Source organism: Ictidomys tridecemlineatus, chromosome 8, assembly GCF_052094955.1.
Source record: "Ictidomys tridecemlineatus isolate mIctTri1 chromosome 8, mIctTri1.hap1, whole genome shotgun sequence".
Lineage (NCBI taxonomy): Eukaryota > Metazoa > Chordata > Mammalia > Rodentia > Sciuridae > Ictidomys > Ictidomys tridecemlineatus.
Window position 1 is genome coordinate 32,311,244 of NC_135484.1, and position 19,523 is coordinate 32,330,766.

General features: G+C 34.6%; 1 protein-coding gene across 8 annotated transcripts in view; it reads right to left on the bottom strand.

Moving 5' to 3' along the window:
* Positions 1–19,523, bottom strand: part of Akap7 (A-kinase anchoring protein 7) — a 124,396-nt gene that overhangs the window by 91,030 nt on the left and 13,843 nt on the right. For all 8 annotated transcript variants that reach the window (XM_078019131.1, XM_078019133.1, XM_078019129.1 and 5 more), the window contains 2 exons: positions 14,740–14,876; positions 669–805 (listed from right to left, as the gene is read on the bottom strand). In XM_078019131.1, the coding sequence (XP_077875257.1) occupies positions 669–805; positions 14,740–14,876 (274 nt within the window). The remainder of the gene's footprint in view (positions 1–668; positions 806–14,739; positions 14,877–19,523) is intronic.

The window sequence follows — 19,523 nt, forward strand, 5'->3', positions numbered from 1 at the left end:
GAGAAACAGTTAATAAGAAAAGGGAGAATCATCAGCACAGAGTGTCCCACAGAACTGGGAAAGAGTAAGGTTTCTCCACCCAGATTGGAAAGTAGTAACCAATGACATACATCTGATCTTTATGGAATGATCCTGAATTGGGTGTGGATGGAGTACAGGGACTCTAAAAATGACTGAGGTCAAACTGAAATAGTTCACTCACATAAAAATGACAGCTCTAATGGTCACCAATTATCTAGTGCCTAGTATATGCCCCTTTGTGTATTGGTACTATGGTTTTCTCCATCTATCAAGAAATTAAATGATTTGCCGAAAGTCAGGCAGCTAACAAAAGGCAGCTGTGTCATAGTTCCAGAATCCTTACCTAGAATCTCAACCTAGTAGATTCCAGAATCAACTCCAGACTGCTTATATAATTAACATGGGCAAATTCCCACATAACCAAGAACTACCATTTGATAACAGCAACAAAAGGTGAAAAGTCTAATTTAAGAAAAATATTTATTTAGTTAATTCTGTACATGGATTATTATAACAATATAATTTTGGGGATAGATTACAACAAAGAATACTTCTTTAGAATTTCAATACCTCTTTGGGTTCTGCTATGTTTACCCACATTAAGGTAATAATTTAGAAAATAATAGTCAAGAAAATACATTACTTACATGTTTACTTCATCTTCATTTAATAACTGCATCACTAGCAGGGTAATATGAAAGGAACCATCACTGACCATTGCTTTGGCAAGTCGCTTATCTTGTTGTATTATTGTATTTTGCAGGATCTTAATTCCTCCTATAATCTAATCACACATGGAAAACAAAAACAAAAAATAGGTAAGCAAAACTTTTGTATGACAAATTGTAAATCAAGAGGAAATAAGCAACCACCCAAATTAGAAAAATGTCAAAATTCAGCAACCAAACAAATGCTTAATTATTTACTTGTTCACATATGCTAGATAGTTGACTTGGATGGTTGAATAGGATGTATTAGTTTAGAAAGTCACAAAATGCTTAACCATCTTAAGAACATTGAGCCCAACATACTTATTTTTCAGCTGGGTCACTGGTTAAATGGAAAAAAATCTCAATGGTCAAGTATCTTTTTAGAAATTTTACCCTGTGATACAGGGTATGACTCACTAATTATGATCTTTTCTAAGAAGAAAGCTTTATTCTTGTCACAGAAAGGTCAAACCAGCAGACAACATTCTTTCTGTTAGAAGTAATATTTATCTGTCTCCAAGTGATTATGTCTGAGAACCTATTCCTCACAGCCTTTAAAATTTTTTAGGATAGACATAATTTTAACAAGAATGACTGCTGTCATTTTTCCTGACATTTGAGGAGTGGCATAACCATGGAAATAGAGTTAAAAGAAGTTCAAATGCAAATGTTAGGAGAAGTGTAACAGTCTGCACCCAGGTGAAACCCCCAGAGACCAGGACCTTCATCTGCTCCCACTCTTAGATTCAGTTCTAGTCAAAGTCCAAATGTGAACAATCTAGAGAGTAGTCTGAATATAAAATAGCAGACCCAGAGAAAAGGGAGTACACAAAAGCCCTGAAACAGCAGAATTACTAAGAAAGAAACGGAAAAGAAAGGACTGGCAATGGGAAAAGCAGAGATAAGTCAGAACTGAATCATGAGCACAGCAGGCTGTTCTGATATGAGAGTAGCTGCTTTATCCTAAACAATGTTCCCATTATTTGTGGAATGTGACTGGGCAAATCATGAGATGCTGTCCTGGGATCTGACTTCCCATTGACAAAGACTCTCTCCTGTAACTAAACTTTAGTCAGGCTCCTCTGAGTTGGCTGCTTGAGTAGGCCCAATCTTGGGCTTCTCTTTTTGTCCTTGGAGAACCAATTTGAACATAAACCTCATGAAGTCACTTTAGGAAAAATCCCCCACCCTTAGTATCTGACTACCCACAATATCTTAGATATCTTCTCACCATGGCATGCATACAATAACCATTCTGTCAAATGGGTTTAGCCAGAAACACCTTATTCTTGGTTTTTCCTCTTAGTAATCTTCTATCCAGTAACCCCAATCCTAGCTCTTTGGTTATAAATCCCACCTTCTTCTTTTGTTCTAGAGTCAGAGTTGAGCCCAATTTCTCTCCCCAACACAAGACTCTGTTGCAATGGCCTCTGTATCTATCTCCATGGCTCCTTTGAATAAAGTCTCCCCTGCCATCTTTAACAAGTGGCATGAAAAGTTTTTTTCTGTAACACCGTGTATCTTTACAAAAATCCATATCATCTAAAATAACCTCAGCCATCTCTATTCCTTATAATCTGAAAGACTAACAAAGAAAATGGTGTTTTCATGATAGGAAGTATTAAAGTAAAATTCAAATGGAAACCAAGTCTGAAAAATTCCTAAGCAAACAACACTTGTGAGTCCTTCATTCTGCTTATGTTAAACAGAAACAAATTAACTTCAGACAATCATAACAGCCAACCAATACATGATTATGTGACATGTATGTGACATGCAAGGATGTTCTGGAATTATAAACCAAAAAAGGTAATTTTGTAACTGCACCCAATCAAAAAATTTCATTATTTTGCTTCCATATTTTTCCTATAAATACTTACCTCTAACACTATGAAACAGAAACACTAAATCTCTCTTAGTCTGGCACTCCCCATTCATGAATTGTTTCTTTCTCAAACTTGTTAAAATTTTATTGTGTCCCAGATTTTCCTCTTATAGTTTGGTGGCAGTGGTGACATTCAAGAGAGACCCCTGGTGACTGCCAGGAGCTTCAGGGAATCCAGAAAAGGTGCCCACTGAGCCTACTGTGCTCACTACTTTCAGGCAGGATAGGATAAACCTGAGAAATGTATCCACAGCCCTTCAAGAGCTACTTCTTGGAATGGCCCAAAAGATGCCAGAAAAACAGCTGAAAAACTTTCAAAAACTATCCCCATTGTCTTCTCATAAAAGACAGAATGGTCTATTATTCAATCATGTAAACAGAAAAAAAGATGAGTCAGTCTGATTACCGGGCTAGGTTAGAAATGTCATTTGTTAAGCATTCTAGTCTTCTGGTCTTAAAAGAAGGAAATATTTCTTTTTAAAAAAAAACTCTTTTTTTTTTTTTTTGGACACAATATCTTTTTTTCTTTTTGTGGGATGCTAAGGATCAAACCCAGTGCCTCACGTACCACTGAGCCCCAGCCCCAGCCCCAGGAAATAGTTCTTACTAGAACTGAGGTGGCTCTTACAGTCTTACTCACTAATGGGCCCTGGACCAGTACTGGTGACCTGATAAGAAAACACTGCTATGGCTGAATCAGTCACAGTATCAGAACATTTTTGAGAAAAATTCTATAAACAAGAAAGTTTAAATACTAAAAGAGTCCAAAGGTTCTTTACAGCTACACAGCCATGAAGACAAGAAACCAAGAGGACCTCCTGGTGCATATCAAAATCAAAAGTAGGTCCTAAAAGAAGAAGCCCTGTACCTTGAAATGTCTGTTACCACTGTAAAGAATCACACCACTGGAGAAGATGACCCACTCTCACATCTGTCTTATGAAAAACCTCACCTTTTGGCATAGACTGTTCCCCAGTAGAGGAAACTTATGAAGGCTCGACTATTAAGATTGAAATCAAAATTGATGGGGCTCCAAGGGATTCTCTAATAACTTATCTTGAGTAATACCCTTAAATAAACACAGGGAAACTAAATCAAAATCAGTAGGGAATCATGTACTATTGGTGGACAAGGAATCCTTCAAATCCTGTCCTCAAAAACAAAAAACCTCTTGGTGAATGTTACACAGCTCTTTGTTGCTATGACCAAAATACCTGATAAGAACAACTTAAAGGAGAAAAAATTTACTTGGGGCTCACAGTTTCAGAAGTTTAGTCCATGGAAAAGCTTCAGTTCTCTAAAGAAAAGGTCCATTGTTTGTGTTAATATCTGACTGCAGAGGAATTTTCCTTTGACCCAAAAGAATAAAGATAATCCAGGTTTCCCTAAACATGCAACTAAAATATGAGGCTTCTGTGGAACTGGGCACTGTAGCACATGCCTATAATTCCAGCAACTCAGGAGACTGAGGCAGGAAGATCCCAATCTTTAGGCCAGAGCCAGCCTCAGTAATTTAGAGAGACATTGAGCAACTTAGTGAGACCCTGTCTCAAAAAAATACATAAAGCCTGGATATATGATTCAGTGGTAAAGCCCCTCTATGTTTAATCCCTGGTACAAAAAAAAAAAAAAAAAAGCTTCTGTGGATTTGACAGCTACTACAGATCTTAACCAAAGTTTCTCTTTGCTGGTTTCTCCTTTATATGAACTCTTGTCCCAGAGCCTTTGCTAAGGGAAGATAATCATGAACAGGAATTCAATCGATTAAAATTGGCCTTAAACAACTTCTTATACAACCTCTGGCTTTAGGGCTCCAGTTTATCCAAAACCTTTTAACTAGTTGTTCACAATCACAATAATGAGACTTTGAGAGTCCTGCCTCAGGAACATGGCAGAAGATAATCCTGAATTAATATATTCTGTTGATGGATCTTACACCAAAAATATAGAAGGAAAATACCAAGTCAGACATGTTGAAACTACTCAAAATGAACTAATAGAAAAGGGAATTCTTCCATAATTTAAGTATCACAACCTGTAGAATTATATGCTTTTACAACAGCTTGTTATAAGCCTTACACAAATCAATCTCCTATCAGCCCATAAATATGCTTCAGAGTGGTCCATGACTTTGGAAAGCTTGGAAAACAAAGAGGTTTTATAAATGCTAGTAGTATCCCCATCAAAAATGGAGCCAGAGTGGATGAGTTTCTTTCACCAATTCTGTTGCCTTCACAGGTTGCTATTATTAAAATTGAAGCTCATACTCATAAAAATGAACCTGAATATCAAGGAAACACATTAGCAGACTTTCCTGCCCAGTCTTCCAGTTCTGAAAATATTAAATTGGAACTTGAAAGAACTCCATAAAGTTGATCCAAATCAAATTACTTATGATAATTTGTCGAATACACAGGATGTGTACCTAAGTTGGAACAATAAAAATGGTATCAAAAAGGATACAAATTTAATGCAAAACAAGGACTCACTGAGTGCCTAAACAGTCACAGGTCCTCCCCTAAAGTTGCCATGTTAGAGGGTGTGCACACCAAAAAAAAATGTAGAAAAATGATCCAAACTATGAAAAAATACTAATGGAGTGGTTATTCTAAACCAGGAAACATGGTTATAACTAGTGTTTTTCCTGGCAAACTCATAATCCCAGAAAAACCATTAAGGATTCAAGTGGGTATATTTCTACCATGTGCTAGACCACTTAAAAATGTACACATGGATTTCATTCCATTACCACCAACAATTGGACATCAGTATGTTCTTGTGACAAACGCCTAGTCTCAGGATGAAATGAAGCTTTCCTTTGTGGAAAGGCTGATGCCACAACAGTAGAACAACTATTATTAGAAATTGTGTTTCCTTTGTGAGAAATCCCTGGAGAGATCTCCTACAACAGGGGAATCCATTTACTGAACAGGTTGCCAAACAATTAAATGAGATTTTACATTTATCCAAAAGCACTATCATTCCCCTTTTCATTCTTAGATCCTCTGGAAAGGCTGGACAGAAAAACAATATCTTGAAACTGAAATTAAATAAACCAACAAGTCCACTGGATTATCTTGGTCAAAAGTTTTACCACTGTTCTCAAAGGCAATTAGATCAACTCATATGAGAAAACAAACTGACCCTTATTAATATTTACTGTAAGGCCTATGCTTTGATAGTAGAACCTTGTATGTCTCCTGCACTTGTTAGCTTTTATATGACTCAATATTACAAGGCCTTGGTGCATTGTGCCACAATATATTCCTACCAGGTAAAGGAAGTTTTCTATGAACTGTCTGCTAATAATGATCAGCCTTTCCCTGACCTAGAACCTGAAGACTGGGTCTTTGGAAATGACATCAGAGTAAAAACTTTTCTCAAGCCTCATTGAAAGGAACCATACCAGGTTCTAACTATTCACACTAAAGCAAAATTTTAAGGTCTTGACCCTTGCATTCTTATCTATCAACTAACAAGCTCCCCTAGGCTTTGGGTCTGCAACCTACAAATGACTTAAAATTAGGCCTTCCCTAGAAGAAGATGACATCAAAAAGTAGAAAGCTTTCCCAAAATAATGAAATAAGACTCCATTTTCCCTCCCATCTCTGTCCACTAAGACTTCATTTGGTTTGGCATTAACACAAAATGTTCAAGCTTAAACTTTAATTTTTATGAGGAACTTTTGCTATTTTAAAGGAACATTTACTGTTCAAAGTTTAGCTACTCTCACTAAACAAAGCAATTGCAGGCTACATAATCATCTAGAAGAATGAAAAGAATCATAACGAATAATAGAACTTGCTCCCATATGCACTTGGGTGAGGAATTCAGGAAGCTGGATTTATGAAAAGTTTGGTATCACGTTCTTGGCAAGTCAGTTGATTTTAATAATCAACTAATTTGGCACTGGGAAAAAAAAACAAGAGAGTCAAAGAGACACTCTAAAACTCCTATTGATTTTATTACTGGCAATTTATACCTGTGCATAGAAAACCTTAGTGGAAATCGGCCTAATCTAGGCAGTACTCCTGATTCCCTCTGTGGTTTGACACAGATTGTGGAGACTGGAATCCTATATACAATGACATAGATATTAAATCAGAACGTGACCATGATACCCTCAATCACATCATCAAAGAACTCACTAAAACTAGACATTAATTCAATTGAAACTTTAAAGATAATGAAATGCTTCTATAGTTTCACTATACAAAATAAACAACAGTTTTATTTATTGGATAGATCAATGCACAGGACATATTTGGAAACCAATCATACTATATTGGTAAGGGCATGCATGGGTTATTTTATCAAATACATAAAATGTTTATTATTTCTACTAATTTAAACCATAACCAGTCAGCCAATGTGCAGGTGCAGATATGAGAAATAATAACCAATTTAAGAAATCTCGTCAAGACCATACACACCAGAAAAGCAGAGAGCTTCAGAGAAGGATAAACACAATACATGAAGAAAGTACCTAGAAGAAAAGATCCAGGAGAGAGCAGCGAGTAAAGGAAAAGGTCAACAGCATGATAAAGACTTCCTCCCTTCCTCTCTTCCTTTCTTCCTTTTTTCCTTCTCCTTTGTTTTTGAAAGGATCAAGGGAAAAGGCAAAGATATGAGTACTAACTTAAAAAATAAAACATCAAGAGAAAAGAAACATTTAAAGTGGATTTTTTAAAAGTCTCACTGAACACTATGTGCTATAGTTTGAATGCATTCCCCAAAGTTCATGTGTTGGCAGTTTGATCCCCAAAGAGGTGATGCTGGAAGGTGGGGCCTGACAGGAAGTATGTAGGCCATGGGGCACTGCCCTCATAAATGGATTAATGTCATTACTAGGGGAGTGGGTTCTTTATAAAAGGGTAAGTTTGGCTCTTTCCTGCTTGCTTGCTTCCTTCCTCCTGCCCCCTTTCTCCCCCTCTCCTTCTAGTTTCCATCAAGGGATGACACAGCAAGAGACTCTTACAGACACCCACTCTTCAACCTTGGATTTCTAGCCTCTAGCAGTGTTAAGAAATTTCTGTTCTTAAAATTATCCAGTCTCAAGTACTCATTGTAGCAGCACAAAATCAACTAAGACACTATGAAATGAAACACATTAGCTCTCTCTTAAAAATGTCTTTAGCCTAAGTCCACATTATTATTCTGCAATGAGTTTAAATTTGAATTTTTAGTTTCTTCCAGATGCAACAAAGTGTAGAAACTGGTTTAAGGGAATAACAGAGCAGCTCAAGTGGATCCAGCTACATATGAAAAGGAGCTATCCCAGTATCAAGTACATCATAGGTGCTCAGAAAGTCAAGCCTCACAATAATATAATCACGTCTTAAGATCTTAGCTGGTACTACATTTATCATGAAAAAAATGGATTTGAGTAAGAACTTTGTTATATAATACAGAGTAATGTAAATTAAAGGGCCTGGACTCAAGTCAGGTGTCCTGGACTTAATCCCAGACCTCCAGGTCTGCCAAAGGTGTGATCCCATACAAGTTACCTAGTCTTACTGAGCTTTGGTCTCTTCAACTGTAAAACAGGAATAATAAAATCTGCATTGCTGTATTTACAAGACTGTATTAAAGATCATATAAAAAAAAGATCTCTGAAAAAACTGTAAGCACTGCATTCTTTACCTAACATATGGCATAAAACACTGCCGATATTATCAAAATCTAGTTCTCTACCATAGCAAGCTTCTCTCGCAGAAGGCATTTGGCAATACCTGGATATATTTTCGGTTGCCACAATAAGGGGTAAGGGTTCTACTTCCATCTAGTGGGTAGAACATTCACATGCTCATAATAACTTAGCCTTCATTCTAAACTCAAAAAAATTATATATAAATTCAAGACAATGTTCACAATTCCATGCATTTGTATATTCACATTATAGTAAAATGTCTTACATGGTAAAATAGTTTTAGACCATTAATATCTTCAAATTATCCAGTAGCTTATAAAATTGCAAATAAAAAGCTATAAAATACTTTGGAGACTTATTTCTCTGAAGTCATGTAGTACTTATAGTGCAGAATTAACCTCAAACCTATGAAAACTTTTTAGTTAATCTAATTAAGCAATATATTTCTAAACTATGCTTCGATGCTTTAGATTAATTTATATAGTCCTTGATATCATTTTAAGATTTTCTTTTTTTAATATTTATTTTTTAGTTGTAATTGAACACAATACCTTTATTTTATTTATTTATTTTTATGTGGTGCTAAGGTTCGAACTCAGGGCCTTACACATGCTAGGCGAGTGTTCTACTACTGAGCCACAATCCCAGCCCCAAAATTTTCTTAAAATGCTTTTTATTCCTAATTACATTCTTTAAAAAGTCAAAGAAAAAAAAATACTTCAGAGTCTTATCTACAAGTCATTTTTTTAAAACACTAATGTCATCAAGGTCCAAAGGAAACTAATTTTTAGTCACTATTTAAAATTCTACAAAAAAAATTAAAGCTTATCTGTCACTATAATCCCCAGTCATTGGCAGTAGGGCACAAACTACATTGCTAAAAATTAATACTATAAAGTTAAATTTAAATATGACATTGAAAGATATGTAAAAAATTTAAAATTTCATTAAAACCTTACATATTTCATTTGTTGAGTAATTTAAGTTATCAAAATAAAAAGACTCCCACGTGCTAAACAGCATCACTAAGCCATATTCCACATGCCTAAAAATACTGCAATTAGAAAATTCATTTTTCATCTTTTAAGCTTTGTACTTGACTTGAAGCATATATGAGCTCATAGAAAAATGACATAAAGTTAATGTGATTTTCTGCCTGACAGAGATGAGTTACATTTCTAGTATAAAGCAGTAGAATGTCTTTGCTCTCATCTTTTGATATCATTCTTGGAATTTTTCCAAGCTGTTACATATATTGCTTCTAAATTTGTTGCTCCATTAAAAGTTACCAGAATTATCATATCAGTGTACTATCTAAGGGGCAGGGGCTCAGTGGTGGTGTACTTATTTGCCTACCATGACTCAGTTCCTGGGTTCTATACCCATTACCAGAAAAAGAATATATATGCTGCCTAACTTTTCTTCAAAGCTGAATACTCTGATTTTTCTTGTCTGTCTTACAATCATGAAAAGAATCTGAAAAACTAATGATATAGCAATAATTGAAGTAAAAGGAAAAGGGGAAAAGCCTCAAATAGGATATTATCTGTCTACCAAGCACTTAAAATAAATATGATGCTATAATCTGCTTTTACTATTACATTTTAAAAAGGGAACTGAATTCCCTAATTTACTTCAATATTTTCATAAAACCAGAAACTTTCACATTATAAAATGATGAAACACAGAATTAAATGCTTTTTAAACCCCTGAAAAAAATCACCTTTTTCAATTAACATGTAAGAAATTTACAAAAAAAACTTTTAATTTCATCAGCTGATTATTTCTTTCATTTTTCAATGTTGATTTACCTTATATTACCATATTACCTTTTATTACCTGTTACAGTACCCCAAAGGCCCATGGGTTAAAGGCCTGTGCCTTAGGATGTCAGTACTGGGAGGCGGTGGAACCTTTAAGAGGTGGGGCCTAGAGAGAGGTCTTTTGGTCACTGGGGGAGTACATGTGAAGGGGATTGTGGGAGCCCAGTCCCTTCCTCTTTCTCTTTTGCTTCCTGGCTATAACATAGCTCTACTATTGTGCTTCCACCACGATGTGCTCCTTGCCACAGCCCCAAAAGTAACAAAGCCATTCAATCATGGACTGGAATCTCAAAACCAAAATTTTGGAGCCAAAATGGAACTTTTCTCTTTATAAGTTAATTATCTCAGATTATTTTTTACAATGACAGAAAGCTGTCGAACATATTACCTCTCATAACAAAGCATATAAAACCAACATACGTTTAACAGCTAGGTTACTAATTATACAATTCTAGCCATTTAAGAAACATTTCAGATTTATTATAACCCCATCAAAATTTTTTCTCCTTTTACTTTTAATGTGTAAGTACAGGTTAATGAAGAAAACATTTTATATACTCCCAATTAAGATATATGTGTACAGTCATTCTAATTCATTTTCTATTTCTTGAAATATGAAATCAAGATTTTCCATTAAAAAATGAATTCCAAACTTCTAAGAATGTGTTTAAAATCAAAGGCCTGTCTTATTCTGAATGCTTTTTTCTTTAAAACTAGATGCCAAAAAGTAGAGGCCAAAAGTAGAGCAACTCATTGTGAATGTACCAGCTTCCAAAAGCTTGTTTGCAGGTCACTTAATTGGAACTTGGAATACAGTCTTCCATTGAAACAATGTTATAAATGGTACTTCTTTCCCAGGCCTTCCCACAAAAGCTCATAAGAAGTTTAAAAAGAAAATTAACATTAGATACTTTAAAAAAAAACAAAAAAATGTGCTCATTCAAGATATAAAATGTATCTCCTAATCCAATCCCTATATCTCTTTCTTTATTTGTATATAAGCTTTCTGTTACCTCAGAATAAATCTCTTGAGAGAGAAGTATAAACCTGAATTTCCCACTACTATATGCCACCCAAACTCCTCCAAAACAATTATCTGCGATTCATCTTAAATTATGAAACCAGCATTTGTAACACTGTATTTATTCTTTTTAAGAGTTCTTGTGCTTAGAGTGATAAAGTGCCTGCTTAGGATATGGGAGGACCTGGGTTCTATCCCTAGCACTACAGATACAAAGAGATCTGGCTATAGCTTTTATCCCTCAAAGGACAGCATTGTGTGTGTGTGTGTGTGTGTGTGTGTGTGTGTGTGTGTGTGTGTATACACACAAATGTGTACATGTGTGTCTACATGTCCCAACTCTTAGAAAAGCACTAATCTGGGCCCTGAGAATGAATTAATACACCTGTGAGGGAGACAAGTAACAAAGGATGCAAGGATGACAAATGACAGAAAAACCTTTAACTGGGGAGAATGGGGTAAGGGGACTGGGAAGAGATAACCTGGTCAGTGTGGTCACAATGGAGACTTCTGAACTGAGATATTGCCACTAAGATGAACAATAGGAGAGAAGAAAACTCCCTGCTTGAGACAGTTTTTCCTGGGGCAGAGGGAACCTGGCAAGACCAAGGAAGAACAGAGGAGCTCAATAGAAAGAGAAGAGCTGGGATGGAAAGGCCAGAACAGGCAAAACCTTCCAGAACACACTCTGGAAGACTGTCTTTATCCTGTACCCATGGGGAAATCCTCAAGAATATAAGCAGGTAAATGACGTGTTCCAATCAGGGTTTAGAAACAACATCAATTTAGGTCAATATTATCACCTGAAGACACTGAAACTCAAAGACATGAGTTCCCACAGTGGAGTTTGTGAGGCACCTGCCAGTCTAACAAGGCCTGTGGGACCCCAAAGCCCATGTCCTTTCCACCATTTTTTTAAGTTGTAGTTGGACAGATACCTTTATTTTATTTTACTTTTATATGGTGCTGAGGATCTAATCCAGTGCCTCTATGTGCTATACAAGTGCTCTACCACTGAGCAACAACCCCATCCCTGCTTTCCACTACTTACACACCTCACGGAAGCTGACAAGTGTAAGTTAGGCCACAGCAGCTAACAGGGGAAACAGCTGCAGGCAACTCTCTCCATCCCTTCCTCTAATCACCCATGGAACTAAGTGGCTGACAGAAGAATTTCTCTATCCCCTTTATTCATGGCCTCTTTCCCCCACCTGCCCTGTCTTATCATATCACCCCACCAATTCTCACTGGAAGCAGACTATCAAATGGGGATAGGTGGAGAGGGTATGCAGAGTTGCTGTTGTCTACACTGAGAGCAAAGAAACAGGTGTGAAGGGTGATCTATAAATGAATGGCCTACCTAAACCAACACCTAGAAGTGCTTATCAAACACTTCAAAATTACGGTAGAACAATTTCTAAACAACAAATCAAAACAAAGAGCCTGAATTCTCTTCAAATCATACATCCTCAGGGAAGCTGTTCCAAATATCTTCCATTCAGCTTCCTTAGAACCTGTCCTTGGCTTGCTGTCCAGGAAAGAAGCTCTGACTTCCTGCCCTCTCCTAATTCCCATATGTATACAATCCTAAATTTAAAGAAAACCTATCCAAACAACTTACAGATATATTTTAATAAATAATAGCTGATTACACTAAATTTCATACAATGTAAACACTTTTAAAGACAATTTCACTGTTCACCCACCAAAGAAATCAAATATGTATCAGTTAAACCAAAATTTGATTCTTTACTACATCAAATCTAAAATCTTGTATGGTAAATATTCTTGTATTTTATGTATCTTTTCACTCAGCTAAACTGTATTTCACAAGATTCAATATTTCCTAGAATGACCCAATAAACCATTTTCATATTTATTTGATTTCAATTTTGTTTGATTTTTAGAAATTCGTTAGCAAGCCTTAAAAGGCAATCATGGGTAAAAGTTACCTGAAAATGTTCCTGAGCAAACAGATTATGACCCAAAATAAAACTCATTCAAATCTGGCTCAAAAACTGGGTCAAGATATAAAACTATGTGTTCCATGTGAGATATTCTTTCCTGAGGCAGTTTAATTACTACCTCATGGTTTTGGTAATTTCAGTTAGATACACCAGTTTTCCCTCTTAATAGTTTCCCAGTATGAGTTAATAGGAAGTATGAGTTAATCTTCCCATTTTTTATTATTCATACCACATTGATTTTTCAGATTTTTAAATAGATTTCTACCATAAATCTGTATATAATATTAAATTCGTACAGGTTGAACATATCTAACCAAAAAACCTGAAATCCAAACATCTAAAATCTGAAATGTTCCAAATCCAAAACTTTTCAAGGGCCAATAAGAAGCCACAAATGAAAAACTTCACACCATACCTCACATGATCAGTCACGGCTAAGATGCAGGTGCACTAAAAATGGTGTGTAAAATGACCTTCAGTCTCTGTGTATAATGTGTATATAAAACATAAATGTATTTCTTTTTTTTTTAATCCCTGTTTTTGCAGTGCTAGGAATTGAACCTGGGCCTGACGCATGCTAGCCAAGTGCACTATCTCTAAGACACACATCAGTCCTGTAAATGAATTTCATGTTTAGACTTGAGTCCCGTCCACAAAACATCTTATTATATGTATGCATTCCAAAGTTCAAAAAATCCAAAATGAATCTGGTCCCAAGCATTTTGGATAAGTGATACTCAACCTACTTTAACAATGAGTAATTTTTAAAGAAACTCTATAGCAATAATCAGTATCAGCCAATCCCTATAAACAAATGCCGAATGTCTTCTCTGATATAAGGGGGGTGACTCAAAATGGGATAGGGAAGAAGAGCATGAGAAGAAGACTACCACTAAATAAGGAAGAGAGGTAGGAGGGAAAAAAGAGGGAGAAGGGGAGTTGCACGGAAGATGGAAGGAGAACCTCATTATTATACAGAATACATATATGATGTTGTAATGAGAAAAAGAAAAAAAATGTGTCACATTAGATTGGATAGAGAGAAAGGATGGGAGAGGAGGGGAGGAGTAAGAGTATACGAAGGGCAGCAGAATAGAATTGACAATATGATTGATGTATGTACATTCCATGTATGTATTATATGTCAAAATTCATTCTGACTAAAAATAAAATAAAGAAAGAAAGAAAGAAAGAATTTTTTAAAAAGACACGAATTGGTGTCAACATACTTTATATACAACCAAAGATAAAATAATAATAATAATCAGTATCACAAAAAGCACTAAGTAGCAAGAAACTTCAGTCTACTTTCTTCCCAGAAATTTGAGAATCCTCTTTTCCTATCCTGGTCATTGCTTTCTGCTCTTGAAGGGTTCCTCCAATGTAGTGAAAAAAGTCTTGAAAAGGAACTTGACATGCTCCTTTTCAAGTTAACTTTGCAAAATTACTGTTTAAATAGGATGGTTTAAATAACATTTTTCAAAACTATTGTTTAAATATATACCTGCTATTTAACTAGGAATTTTCCCTGCATGGTCCTACTAACAACCACCAAAGGTTCTTAGGAGCTGAGAACAGCTAGGTTAGCAAGCATATAGTGTACTTCAAATAAATTTAATAAATAAAACTTCATAGTAAAAGTAGTTTTTAAAAAAAGAGTACCTCTTTGTTGGTAATTGGAATGGACAGGAAATAATTGGGTTGATAGTCTTTTTGCCTTTTTTTCTTCTTTATTTGATCATTCTTGATTTGTTCATTTTCTATATTCCTCTTCAACTTCATTTGAGGTACATCAGTGACTAAGGAAAAAAGTCAAAGAACAATGTGTCTAATACATTTATATAAGATATATGGTCAGAAAAAGAAGAAAACAAGCAATGTAAGTAGCAATCATAATTTTCACATCTAAAGCAGTTGGCAAACACTTGTATAAAATACATAATGGTAAATATCTCAGGCTTTGCAAGTCATAGTCTCTGTAGTGACTACCCAATTCTGACAAAACATAAATGTTTTCCCATAAAACTTTATTTATAAAGCAGGCAGTATGCCAGATTTGACCTATGGGCCATAGTGCACTAACCCCAGACCTAAGACACAGCTAACCATTCTCTCCACATGCCAGTTTTTATAATACTAGGAAATATCATTTTTCCACCCATCCCCAGTTACCTAACTCCATTCCACCAAGCCCCACTTCCTAAAGGTTCCACCACTTTCCAATAATGCCACAGACTGAGGACCAAGCCTTCTACACATGTGCCTTTGTGCAGCATTCAAAATCCAAGCTACAGCACATGGAATCATGCCAGAAAGTCTCTAGAGTCAATTTGAAAATCTTTTCACTGGCCAAAGATGAGATAATTAGAGCATCAAAATGAGTAATAATTTCAATGGTGTAAAGCACATCAAATATGACTAACTCCATCACTTCATAATGATACTAAAAAGAAAAATTAAAATGAAAAACTAACTCACTGGTTAGTTTGGAGGATTCCAGAGAACCATTATTTTTAAAAACTGATGATAAAGTGAAAAAAAATAAAGCATTTACACCTTTCCTTATAACCAACAGAAAATAAAACAGCAAACTAAGGTAAGGTTATTCTCTATATAAATAAATGCCCACCTAATAAATATAGAAGGATGCCAGTTTACTAGAAATACAAGGGACAGAGAAATATGTTAAATTACCAGGATAAGGGAACTTCCACACAACCTGATTTCTTCGACAACATTAAACACAGACGTAACAAGAGACAATACAAAAGGAACAAAGTTAACACAGTATTTAAAAATCCACTGGCACTTTTAGCATTTTAAATTGTTTTACATCTTATCTGTTATACATGCAACTGTCTTCCTGTTTGTAGCAACTGATTTTTGCTCATTTCAAGCATTTCACAAATCCATTTTGTAGATATCCAGAAAAGGAAAATCATATTCTCTCAAAGAATGGTTTTATTAGATTCAGAACTCCGAACAATTTTAATATCAAGAGAATGACAGTGTAAAACCTCAAATCAGAATATAATTTCTTGGTAAAAATACAGAAATACAGGGTTTATGTAAGTTTCTTTAGCTTCCCATAATCCTATCAGTAACTATTTAATTTTCCTTTCAACTGGATGACCTACCATTTTCTTTTGTTAGTTATGACAGACAGTACTAAGTTTAAAATTATGTGATGAGATCTGGAGGGGAAGGAAAAGAATCTAAAGAATATTGTTTATATGGTACAGTTTTATCAACTCTTGTAATACGCTTTTTTTTTAATTCAGTGAGTCTATTGATTTAAGGTCAACCTGCTACACACTAAGTCCAATATCTTTTTTTCTCATTTGCATATAGTCTTTAATTTATAAAATTTATTTGTATGGCCAAAGTATAAAAGGCTTCAGCTTTTTTTTAACTGAACTTCCTTTTATTGCTAACTTTGAAATCATAATCTAGGTTCTAAAAACCAATTTGCTAGTATTCGTTTTACTTACCTTTGCATGAAAATATAAACAGCAAAATATTCATTCATTCATTCAAAATATTCTAACTTACTGATAAAAATATTAAAAAGCAGTGATATAGAAACAAAAGGTAGAAAGCTTTGGCTGTGTGCCCTGGATCTTCCACTGGATTATTTAGAGTAACTTTATTGGTTAGTAAAACAGTCATCCGTGGAAGTATAGCATGTAAACTCATAAATTTAATTTACTCCACTTGTTAATTTTCATAATGATTTCAGTCACCATTCTAATGTGCTCTAATGAATTTAGTCTTGTTGACAAAGGTTGTAACTCTCTAATCCATGAATTTGGTTTTTTAAATAAAACACTCATGTCATTTTTTATGTAAATTATCTCATTTCTCCTCAGGTTCTATTTATTCCCTCAAAAACTATAAAGGAGGGCTGGGGACATAGCTCAGTTGTTAGAGAACTTACTTCACATGCACAAGGCTCTGGGTTCAATCCCCAGCACCCCAGCACCCAACCACCACACACACACACACACACACACACACACACAAAAACCTACAAAGGAATAATTTATGGGAGAAATTAATTTAATTTAATTAAGCAGTCTATGCGTTATTATGGGTTGGTATTTTTTTACATTTGCTTTTAATTAAAAGGCTGAGAATTAATTAAATTTTGTTTTCATGTTCTCTCTTTTTTCTTGTTGTTTAAGCTATTAAAATCTTTAAAGTAATCATTCCTAAAACTACTTAGTTATATTACTCAGAATATCATCTTCTATATTTCGTAGAATCATTCCCCCTTACTACTGGCAAATTACTAAAACTTTATAAAAAAAATTATTTCCCTCATTGCATTTCTGTGGAAATTAAGTAAGAAAACAGTGTTTTATAATGTGTTAATAGTACTCAATATAAAATACTGCCTTTAAGAGGCAAAGTTTTACAGAGGTTGTTTGTTGTTGTTGTTATTATAGTTGTAGATGGACAGCATGCCTTTATTTATTTTTTTATATGGTGCTGAGGATCTAACCCAGTGCCTCTCACACGCTCTACCATAGAGCTCAGCCCCAGCCCACAGATATTTAATTTAGCAAATATGTTTAGGAAAAAATTTGGTGAAATTAATGAAAAAAATTACTGAGGCTAGCTATATGCTACAAACTTAATGACTTAACATGCACTGAGGAATTATATCTATCCAACAATCCTATGAGTTAGCTACCATTATTATACCAGGATTACAGATAATGAAACTCAGCCTGGAAAAAGTACAAAATTAAAAAGTGCGGGAGTAAATTTTAAACCCTGACAATCTGATGCCAAGTATTCACATTTACCTACTACAACATAACAGAGTAGATGTCCCCTAATGAACAGTAGCAAAAAAGAAGAGGAATGAGTTTATCTACACCTGTGTTTACTGAATAAATGAAGCCTCTTTTCTTTTTTTTAATGGTGCATTATAACTATATGAAATAATGGGATTCATTGTTACATATTCATACATGCACACAACATAACAAAATACTAACTCTTTAAACTGGGTGCAGTAGTGCACTTCTATAAACCCAGCAGCTTCAGAGCCTGAGGTAAGAGGATCCCAAGTGCAAAGACAGCCACAGCAAAAGCAAGATGCAGTGAGACCTTGTACCTAAATAATAAAATACAAAATATGGCTGGGGATGTGGCTCAGTGGTTGAGTGCCCACAGTTCAATCCCCAGTATCAAAAAAAAAAAAAAAAAGACTAACTCTTTTTAAAAAAAAGTTTTTAGCCACATTTAAAATTTTTAATTTCATTTTTCCATAAAAGGAATAAAGACTATTCACAAAATTTGAGGGCTACAGAAATGAACAAAAAAAATTGCTAATAAACCTATTTCCTTAATACAATCACTATGAATTTTTGTGATAGATCACATAAAGTATTTACACAATTGCAAAAAAATTAACATATATAATTTTGGCCCTACTATTTTTCATTTTGCATCATATATTTTTATATATACATATATGTATATATGAGAGAAAGAAAATTCCCTAACATTTTTTCAGAAATATTACTTATTTATAACTAAAAATAATTATATAATATGTAACCTAGAAACACTAATACAGCTTCATCAAATATTTCCTAAATCTGGATATCTGCATTTTTTAATAGTACTTTTAGTTTTTACTTCATCACATCAATAGACTTAAAGGTAAGAGTCATATGATTATATCAATTTATGCACAGAAAGCATTTGACAAAATACAGCACTCTTTCATGTTCAAAACACTAGAAAAACTAGGGATAGTAGGAACATACCTCAACATTGTAAAAGCTACCTATGCTAAATCCAAGGCCAACATCATTCTAAATGGACAAAAATTGGAAGTATTCCCTCTAAAAACTGGAACAAGACAGTGTTCACCACTTCTATTCAATATAGTCCTTGAAACTCTACCTAAACAGAGCAATTAGATGAAAGAAATTAAAGGGAAACACATAGGAAAAGAACTCAAACTATCATTATTTGCTGACAACATGATTCTATAGTTAGAGGATCAAAAAATTCCATCAGAAAACTTATAGAATTAATAAATGAATTCAGCAAAGTAGCAGGATATAAAATCAATACTCATAAATCAAATGAATTTCTATACATCAGTAGTGAATGCTCTGGAAGAGAAATTAGGAAAACTACCCCCTTCACAATAGCCTCAAAAAAAAAAAATACTTGGGAATCAACAAAAGACATGAAAGACCCATCCAATGAAAACTACAGAACACTAAAGAAAGAAATTGAAGAAGACTTTAGAAGATGAAAAGATCTCTGATGCTCTTGGGTAGGCGAAATCAATATTGTCAAAATGGCCATACTACCAAAAGCACTATACAGATTCAATGAGATTCCAATTAAAATCTCATCATCATTCCTTATAGAAATAAAAAAAGGAATCATAAAATTCATTTGGAAAAATAAGAGAC